The 11014-nt window shown below is 23.8% G+C and overlaps 1 protein-coding gene across 1 annotated transcript; it reads right to left on the bottom strand.

The window, feature by feature from the left end:
• Positions 1-1989: 1989 nt before the first annotated feature.
• On the bottom strand, positions 1990-6144 carry LOC124939462 (serine/threonine-protein kinase PBL13-like). Its single transcript, XM_047479933.1, has 11 exons — positions 5989-6144; positions 5752-5893; positions 5016-5152; positions 4741-4882; positions 3810-4178; positions 3448-3671; positions 3234-3378; positions 2973-3109; positions 2741-2855; positions 2293-2570; positions 1990-1995 (listed from the first exon to the last, which is right to left on the bottom strand). The coding sequence occupies exons 1-11, from the start codon at positions 6142-6144 to the stop codon at positions 1990-1992; spliced, it is 1851 nt and encodes a 616-aa protein (XP_047335889.1).
• Between the last annotated feature and the right edge of the window lie 4870 nt (positions 6145-11014).

Genomic DNA, 11014 nt, shown 5'->3' with positions numbered 1-11014 from the left:
CAACTTGGTCATATGAGTGAAAATGGAATGACCGAATTAAGTAAATGATGACTTCTTGATGGGTAATATTACCAAATTAAAGTTTTGTGAGCATTGTGTTCTCAGCAAGTAGAAAAGAGTCAAATTCTGAAGGAACACTTGATTATATCCACTCAGATCTATGGGGACCGTCAAGGGTACCTTCTATGGGAGGTGCTTCTTATATTATGACGATTATCGACAATTTCTCTAGAAATGTTTGTGCTTTCTTCTTGAAGCAAAAGAGTGATGTGTTCTCTAAGTTTATGACCACTCATTATTTCAAGAGAAGTAATTTTGATAGTTGCGTCTACATCAAAATCTTTTATCTGTTCAAAAAAATTTATGCCAGTCATGTGAGTTCTCCATTAATAACTCATTTTAAACTTTTTTCTTCTATGTCACGCCAGTCTAATGAGGATATCGAGTATATGTCACGAGTTCCATATTTTAGTGCAGTTGGATCACTTATTTATGCAATGGTTTGTACTCGACAGATTTGGCATATTTAGTAAGTGCAGTTAGTATATATCTGGCAAATCCAGATAAAGAGCATTGAAGAGAAGTTCAGTGGATCTTACGTTATTTGAAAGGTTCAACGGGTGCTCACCTAAAGTTTGGCATGAATAGAGATGGAGGTGTCGGTTATGTCGACTCTGATTATGCTAGCGATTTTGATAGAAGGATATCACTTACAAATTTTGTTTTCTGTATTGGCGATTTTGTGATTTGTTGGAAAAGTACTCTACAAAGTTCAGTCGCGTTGTCTACTACTAAAGTAGAATACATGACGATTACAGAAGTTTGTAAAGCTGATATTTGGCTGAAAGGCCTATTCGGGAAATTTAAGAAGGATTTACAGATTACAATAGTCTTTTGTGAAAGTCAAAATGATATTTTTCTGACGAAGCACATTGATTTGCGATATCATTTTGTACGTGAAGTTATTGCTCGTGGTGATATTGATGTGAATAAAATTAGTATTGTTGATAATCTTGTTGATATAATGACAAAGGCGCTCTCAATTGCTAAGTTTGAGCATTGCTCGAACTTAGTTGGTTGGACTTGGTTGTTGAAGCTCGTAGGGCTTTTGGAAGAGGTGGAGACTATTATGGTTATTATCTATATTGTGAAGATCAACTTTTCTATTGACAAACTAGATCCGTCGAGATGGAAATTATTAGATTATGGTGACCCATATAGGTTTGGATTGGGACATGATCATAGGCTCGCGATATAATAATATAATATTATATTATATTATATAAAATCCTAATTCATATCGGGTCCAATAAACCCAATTATGTGACAAATATACGGTGTTAACAGTTAATTAGACAAATATTTGGTGTTAATTAGAGAGAATATTTGATATTATTCATATCTGTTTTTGAACTTTTGAACAGCAATCGAGGAAACAATGAAAAAGAGAACAATGGTAGAGAGGTGTCTTGGAGGCGGTGAGAGAAATAAAAAAGGCGACAATGGAGGAGAGAACAATGGAGGAGATGCGAGTACTTAGGCTGTGAAAAAAAAATTAATTGGAAGGAAACAACTAGAGTTATCATAATAAAAAATAATAAAATAATATATATTATTTGGAAAGAGAAAATAGTTTAATTATTAATTTTTGTTTTGACGAGGTAAACTATTGATTTATATTTTAATTTTCATAACAAATATTATAAATGATCCTTTTATGATATTTTATATTATAATAATTTAACAACAAATATTTTAAATAGAATAATTATTATAAGCAAATTTTATTTATTTATTTATAATAATACAAGTTTGTTAATATATTGATTCATTTTTAATAATGATCAATTATTTAATTATTTATCTAAATAATAAATTTATTTTATTTTAAATCAATTCTTTGGTTTATGTACATTCTTACAATTTTGCGTAGCCTCGCGATTTTACGTGAATACTTTCGAGATCTCTAACCGAAAATAGATTACTAAGTCATATCTATATGAGATTTACATAAAATAAATAAAAGGAAAATGTCATTAAATTTTAAAAGTCAATATCCTCCTAACCAAAACCAAAAACTAAAAAATAAATTGTCATATATATAAAAACTCTTCAATTCTAATTATAATTATTCAATATAAAGTTGTTGCATGTGAATATTTATTTCATGGAAATATTAATTATACGATGTCCGATAGGCATATTAATCTTGAAATAATTGATGGGTTTCTCATTAGCACATTTATTCCGAAATTTTTTCTCTACACACATAATTTCTGGGTGGGTCTTTACCATTTTTAGTTTCTGCAAAACCTCCAAAACTTCAGACATAGTTGGCCGACAGGTAGAATCAGGTTGCACACATTGCACAACTAGCCTTGTAATCTCTTGTCCATCATCATCATTATATTTTGGATCTATTTGCAGCTTTGGATGCACAAAAGTATTCTTTATGGCATTTGATGAAATAGCTAAACAACTATCATTTAGCTCAATTTTTATTTTTTCTGATATTAAGCATTGAAGTAACAACCCAAAAGACAAGACATCGTCCTTCGTCGTACAAGTGTCTGTCAAAAGATCTCATTAGTCAACAATAACATCTAAAACATATACACAAAAACCAAAACTCAACTAAGATCTTACTAATTCAATAATGTATAGTAAAAAAATAATTATAGTTAGAACTAAGAGGATTATGATCAAAATTTTAATTTAAACTAAAAACTATTTCACTTACCACGAATGTCTTTACTAATAATGTAATTAGTTGGTTCGATTTGATCTTGTCTTTCTAAGCTTGGAAAAATACCACCAACTATCATACCAAAGTCAACTAGCTTTGGATTGAATTCCTACATATCAATTACCAACATAATAATCCTTCATTCTTTATTTGACACTATTTTGTTAGTGAGAAAAGGGAAAAAGCAATTTAAAAGAAATCACAATTTAATTTTTATCAAAATAACCTCATCTAATAATATATGAGTTGGGCACACATTACGAATAATAAAAGGGTCCATGCGATTCTGTGCAGTATGTAGAAACTTGAGAAGGGAAGCCACCCCGCATGCAGCTTTAATCCTATGTAGCCATTTAAAACTATCTAGATATGGAAAAACAATTGTTAGTATATAATTTATATGTTGTTCATTTTGTATTAGTTAGTATACTTTGGGGAGTTTAGAAATCTTGTAATTCTTAAGAACATAGCATTAAAGAAACTATACCTCTTAGTAGGAGATTATGCATGGAATTCTTAACCTTTAAAATAAATACAATAGCGACTTTTTCATCTTCAATGCAGTAACCCCACATCCTAACCATTCCAGGATGGCAGGTATATTTTTCATGATGTAAAAACAACATTTCATCCTACAAAATTGTTATATATCTTGTTAAAATTTAACAAATCAATACATAAATAATCATAAATAATCATACCCCTAGTTTGAGTAAATTATGTTGCAAATTTTGATCATTGTCCCATATCTTCACAATGAGAGAATGAATCCCGCTAACACAACTCTTATAAACTCCACGAAATAATTTTCCGAACTGAAACTTTCCAATGTAATTCCTTTTACTGAAATTGAAAGTGTACTCCTTCAAGTCTCTAGCAGTAAATCTCATAATATCATTATTATGAACATACTTGAATAATTTATCTGAAAAAAAAAAACAGTCTTCAAGAATATCTAAGATTGAAACTGTTTATCTATTTTATAAACATTTTGACATAGTATCTTGAAAAAGCAATAATCGAACAAATTAAGTGACTATGAAATCAAAGAACAAACGCTCACCTATCTTGATATCTCTATGCCTTATATCGCTAAGGGGTGTCTTGATCTTCCCCGTATCAAAAATGATGTATGGGATGAGTTTCTTGTTCAAAAGTTCATTTTGATTATTGAAAATACGAAGCTGCAAAAAACTTTTGACAATTTTCATTATAGACGGTCGATCTTTACGAGAATAAGATGTACAATTCACGCCTAACTTTGAAAGTTTGTTCCCATCAACATCATAGAAACATGGATCTGCGTGAAAGCTCTTGTGAACCAATGATTTGTTAATCTGATCATATTCTTCTTCACCTATGAATCTTTTGGAAACTAGTCTAAGAAGCATAACACCAAATGCATAAACATCACATTTTTTAGTCCACGTTGCTACAAGAAAAGAAAGTATTTAAAATATTTAGTGTATACCTTATTAAAAATTAAAAATAGATAATAAAAAAAAAAGATAATTCAAGACTAAGCACAAAAATGAATTAAAAGAATGACTTTAATGAGAACATAAAAAGAAGGTCATATTTTTTGGATTTCTCAAATATAAATAATAGTACAAACTAATATATTTCATGTAAACAACCAAACTAAATAAATAGAATTGACATGATTAATTTTAATTCATAATTTTTTTTAATTTTTTTTTCGGAATTAAGGAGATTAACATTATTCATACCCACAATGTCTTGCAATGAATAATTTCAAAATAACTTAAATTTAATCGATTAGTATTGAGCACTCACATTTATGCATGATCCACGTTCATGGATCTATAGGATCCAAAACTAAAAATTAAAGGATCGACGCATTTTCAAATTCGATAAATATATGTGGGTTAATTGAATATTTTTTTATAGCTCTATAGAAAAACTTCAACAATATATGTTATAAACAACGTAGCTATCACAAGTACGAAGAGAAAAAACTGAATTTGACAAACCTAGCTGAGCTGGTTTGTCTTCAAATAATTCGTAATCTGCATAACCCGTGAATCCAAAAGCAGGTTGATTTGAGTATACATGCCTATTCGGAAAGATTCCACCCGTTATCATGCTGAAATCAACCAACTTTGGATTGTATTCCTACATGTAAAAAATAACAAAACTTAACTACGGTTACAAATTTGGTGTTATTTATTGTTTATATTCTTATAATTGCGCTCAAACGAGAAAAGACTGTAAAACTGTAAGATGACAAAAGGTGCAAAAAATTAACCTCATCCAATATCACATGTTCTGCAGCCAAATTGCGAATCACAAATGGATCAAGATCTCCTAGTCTAGCTTGTAAGAACTTGAGGATGCAGGCAAATGCAAAAGCAACTTTAATCCTTTGTACCCATGTAAAATCCTCTAATATTGGGAAAATATGCTTAGATATAATTGGAGGATATATATATATATAAGACAAAGAACTTTTGAAATTTTAATGCTAGTTGAATTTATGATAAGAAAAATAATAATAGTTTAAACATAATATGTTGTAAATAAAAAATTATTGATATTTTAGTGTCTTGGATTTCACAAACCAAAATTCATAAAAATCACGAATATTTTGAAATTAATTATTCTTTATCGTTATATTAAAAATCTATTCACTCATGAAATGTTGAAGGGTTCCAACTTTTGAGCTATTGTATCTAACTAAATCGTTTAAGGGTTACAAAGACATGTTATTGAGAATGTAAAAAGAGGGTAAATATGGATGTGAAAAAACAATATCTATGGTTAGAGTATCTTGTAAAAAAGTATATACAATCCAAAAATATGTCATTGAATAGAGTATATGCTATATGGTTTAAGTGTGAATCTTACCTTTTAAACCATATTTTTCAAATTGGTTTATACACAATATTGATAACCTAAATAAAGTTATCTTTTGTATCAATATATTAAATTCTAAGAGATTGTGTTAAATAATATAAAATGTTATTCTTGTAAAAAAAACAAACCTTTTAGGAGAAGGTTATAGAGTGAATTCATGCACTTGAGATTATAAACAACAGCAATACACTCTTTGTCGCGACAATATCCATATAAGCTGACAATGCCTGGATGAACAAGTCTTTCATGACGAAGCATAATGAGTTCATCCTATCAAAATCAAAATAATTAAATACCTCCAAACTTCAAATAGACAAATACATTCACATAAATAAATTTGAGGGAACTAGAATAATAAAAAGTACCATCAATCTCAATTCATGATTTCCAACCATATATTCATTTAAGTTTGGTGTATCCCATATCTTTATAGTGAAGGATTGTTTATGAAGAAAACCACGATAAAGTTTGCCAAACAGAAAATTTCCGATAAAGTTCTCTATGTTAAAGTTATCTGTCATTTTTATCAAGTCTTTAGATGTGAATATCTTTACAATATTTGATTCTTCTCCTGATCAAAATAAAAAAACATGTTATCCGTAGAACGATTATATGTGCAATAATTATTACTATTAATATAATGTTCACCTATTTGTATGTCTCTGGATTTCTTCATGTTCTCCATATTGTGGTAGAGAGAGATCTTTCTTTCGGTTCGTTCTAATTTGTAAAAACTCTCTCTTTATAGGGTTAACGGCATTGACTAAGTAATAATATGGGAGCAAAAATTTGCAGGTACTTGAAAATTATAGATCTAATTCAAAAATATTATTATAGATCTCTTTCTCTCTCCCATTTTTTTAATTATTTTAATATTTTTATAAATTTTTTAAATATATAATTATATCTTTACAATTAACTATTTTATTTTTTATTTTTCTAAATAATAATAAAGACAATAAATAAATTAAACTAATAAAATATATATATATATATATATATATATATATATATGAGATCATACAAAATTAAATATAAAAATCATGAATAATTTATTTTACTCCAAGTAATCATTTATTTTTGTTTATTATCTTACAAAATAGTAAATAAAGAGAATTACAATTTGTGATTTAATTGAGAATATATATATATACAATAACCCCTTAAATATAGCTTCCCCACAAGCCTCTACCTCTACGTTATTATCAGATTTTTTCTTTCATAATCTATTTTAATTATTTTTTCTCTCGTAATATATATATATATATATATTTCACTTTTATAAATATTTATAATATATAAAATAATAATTCCTAAATTCTTCTTCTATAATTATTATTATTTTTTTCTAATTAATATTTTTATTATTTTATCATATATATTATTTATTTTCATTAATATTATATAAGTTTATTGATAATTTCTATATTTAATATTAAATATATATATAATAATATTATGTAATATATAATAACGTTTAATATTATTTATTAATTAAACTCATAGTCAAATTACAAATTTCTATTTCCTAAATAATAATTTTATATATATATATATATATATATATATATATATATATATATATATATATATATATATATATATATATATATATATATATATATATATATATATATATATATATATATATATAATAACGCTTAATATATGATAATGAAAGAGAAAATATATCTTAAAAAAAATACTAAAAAGAGAAAATTTTTTTTTTTGTTAAATCAAATAGGATGCTGTATATATTATTTCTATCTTTTATATATTATTTCTCTCTTTTATTTATGATATATTTTTCTGATTAATTTTAGTTTTATTTTCTCTTTCAAAATATATATATATATATATATATATATATATATATATATATATATATATATATATAATATATATATATATATATATATATATATATATATATATATATATATATATATATATATATAATTTTGTATATCTAATAATTAATTTATTTTTTATTTTTATAAATTTTTTATATCTAATAATTAATTTATTTATATAAATTTTATATATTTAATAATTAATTTTTATTTTATTTTCCCTCTTAATATATATATATATATATATATATATATATATATATATATTATATTTTATCAATACATTTATATAAATACAAATTTTTATAATTGTCTCACAAATAAATTTTATAATTTTTTAACAAAATAAAAAATTATATATATTTTAATTTATTTAAAAAATAAATATTTTAAAAACCACATTTTTCTCAACTAATATATATATATATATATATATATATATATATATATATATAATTATACTACTTTTAATTTATGCAAAACCTTCCTAACTTCATATATAGCTTCAACAAACACAATTAGATAAAGAATAATATTGCGTTTCAAAGAAAGTAATAAAGAATTATAATTATGTCATAGATTGGTTTAGGGTGTTCAACCGACCAATTAATTAGTTAAATGGTTCGGTTAATACTTGTTTTGCCTTTTATTTTACAAATCGGTTAATCGGCCGTTAATAATATTGATTTTATCGGTTCTGGTTCTACCAGTTTTAGTCGGTTCTGATCGGTTAACCGGGTTTAACTAGAACCAATAATTTAATTTTTTAAATTAAATAATAAATTTATGAAATAATTTTTAAAAAAATTAGTGTTCACTTTCCTATTATACTATTCTTTATCATTTTTTTCTCTATTATAATATAATATATTTTATTGATATATTTAAGAATATGTTATAATATATAATTTATTTTATTGTAATAATCTAATATATTTTATAGCTATTTTTGTTAACTTTTTATATTTTCCTTGATTAAATTCAAATTCATTATGTCGATTAGTCGTTGACCAACTAAGTATAGGCGAATATGATTGAATCTTCTTCTCAACCGATAGAACGGGAAATGTATTCGTTAAGTTATAATAAAATAATAGTTATCTAAATAATTGTGTTTATTATAATAATATGCAAAATATTATATATTTGTTTATAGTTATATAATTAAGTATTTTCAATATATTATAGATTGATCCAATTGTAAATGAAGAATTTAACAAAAACATGGAAAAAGATCCTATAACAATCTTCTAAGAGGTAAAGAACAAACAAAACAAGTCGAGTGGCCATAACATTCCATTTGTATTACAATTTATAACTTTAATTTTAGGTGTTTCCGTGTTGGACGTATTGGAAAGAAAGTTAAAACATCACGGGAATGTTGAAGACATAAAGTTTTAATTTGTTTAACTATTTTGAGTTTGTTAATTTATAATTCCACGTATCATTATAAAAACAATTTTACACATTTTAATAAAATTATTTCAGCTTGTTTTTAATTTATTTGTGTAAATTTTATATAAATTATAATGTTTTTTTAAAATAATTCTATAAAAATTATAATTTAAAATTTAAAAATAAAAAAAGATTTATAAATTATTAAATATTATTTATAATATAACTAATACAAATTATAAAATATAAAAATATATAATTAAATTATAACCGGTTAAACCGTTAGAAAAAATTGGTAAACCAAAAACCGAACCTATTAACTGGTAAAAAACCGGTTAACCAATAAACTGTTAAAATGAAACCGGTTAACTATCGGTTCGGTTGGGTTACCGATTTTACGATTTTTTTACACCTTACTAGCTTGGTTCACGTATCCATAAATTATGTTTAAAGTGGACTTAAAAAATTAATTTTATTTTTGAAATTAACTCAACAAAAAGAAAAAGAAAAATAAGAGGTGATTTTAAAAAATTATCATCCTAACCAGTAGAGAAATAATATTATTAATATATTGTAAATGTAATATCATGAAAAGAAATAATTATTTAGTGTGAAATATTATCTGGAGATAAAATAAATTTACATAATATGAGAGATACAAATACTTATAAATTATAAAAATACTCAAATAATTGTATTAAACAAATTCTAAAAAATAACTATAATCCAAATAATTATAATCAAAAACACTTTAACCAAATAAATATCAATAATAATAATAAAATCAGCCTAGACTTTGTTTGATAATAATTAATTTTTTGAAATTTTTACCTAATTTTAATATTTTACTTCATATATTTCATTATTCTTTTGTTTATAAAATAAAAAAAAACATTATATTTAATATATATTATCTCTTCTTACTATCTCATATAATATATTTAAAGGGTGAACAGTCGATTTTAAAAAAGTAATTTTTTTACAATTAAATCAAATAATTATTTTGTTAAACCCAACTAAAATTAAATAAATAAATCAATCAAACAAACTTTAATAGTTTCCCAGACCTCTCTTTCAATACAATCTAACTCAAACTCAAACATGGATTATTTATCTCTCAAACTTTAATTCTTCCCTTCCAGCCGGAAATGATTATATACAATTTATAAAAATAATTTTATATATTTTAATAAAATTATTTCAGTTTTTTTAATTTATTTTTGTAAAATTTTATATAAATTATAATATTTTCTTTAAAATAATTCTATAAAAATTATAATTTAAAAATAATTTTTTTTATAAATTATTAAATATTATTTATAATATAACTAATATAAATTATAAAATATAAAAATATATAATTAAATTATAACCGGTTAAACCGTTAGAAAAATTGGTAAACCGAAAACCGAACCGTTTAACCGGTAAAAAACCAGTTAACCAATAAACCGTTAAAATGAAACCGGTTAACTATCAGTTTGGTTGGGTTATCAATTTTGCGATTTTTTTGGACAGTACTTGGTTCACGTATCCATAAATTATGTTTAGGGTGGACTTAAAAAAATATTTTTATTTTTGAAATTAACTCAAAAAAAATAAAAAAAAAATAAGAGAAGGTGATTTTCAAAAATTATCATCCTAACCAGTAGAGAAATAATAATATTATTATTAATATGTTGTAAATGTAATATCATAAAAAGAAATAATTATTTAGTGTGAAATATTATTTGGAGATAAAATAAATATACATAATATAAGAGATACAAATACTTATAAATTATAAAAATATTCAAATAATTGTATTAAATAAATCCTAAAAAATAACTATCATCCAAATAATTATAATAAAAAACGTTAACCAAATAAATATCAATAACAATAATAAAATCAGCCTAGAGTTTGTTTGATAATAATTAATTTTTTGAAATTTTTATCTAATTTTAATATTTTACTTCATATATTTCATTATTCTTTTGTTTATAAATAAAAAAAACATTATATTAATATATATTATCTCTTCTTACTATCTCATATAATATATTTAAAGGGTGAACAGTCGAATTTAAAAAACTAATTTTTTTACAATTAAATCAAATAATTATTTTGCTAAACCCAACTAAAAATAAATAAATAAATCAAACAA

This window comes from Impatiens glandulifera, chromosome 5, assembly GCF_907164915.1.
Source record: "Impatiens glandulifera chromosome 5, dImpGla2.1, whole genome shotgun sequence".
In the NCBI taxonomy this organism is placed as follows: Eukaryota; Viridiplantae; Streptophyta; class Magnoliopsida; order Ericales; family Balsaminaceae; genus Impatiens; species Impatiens glandulifera.
Note: the sequence above shows the minus strand (reverse complement) of the source record. Positions and strands in the feature narration are given on the sequence as shown.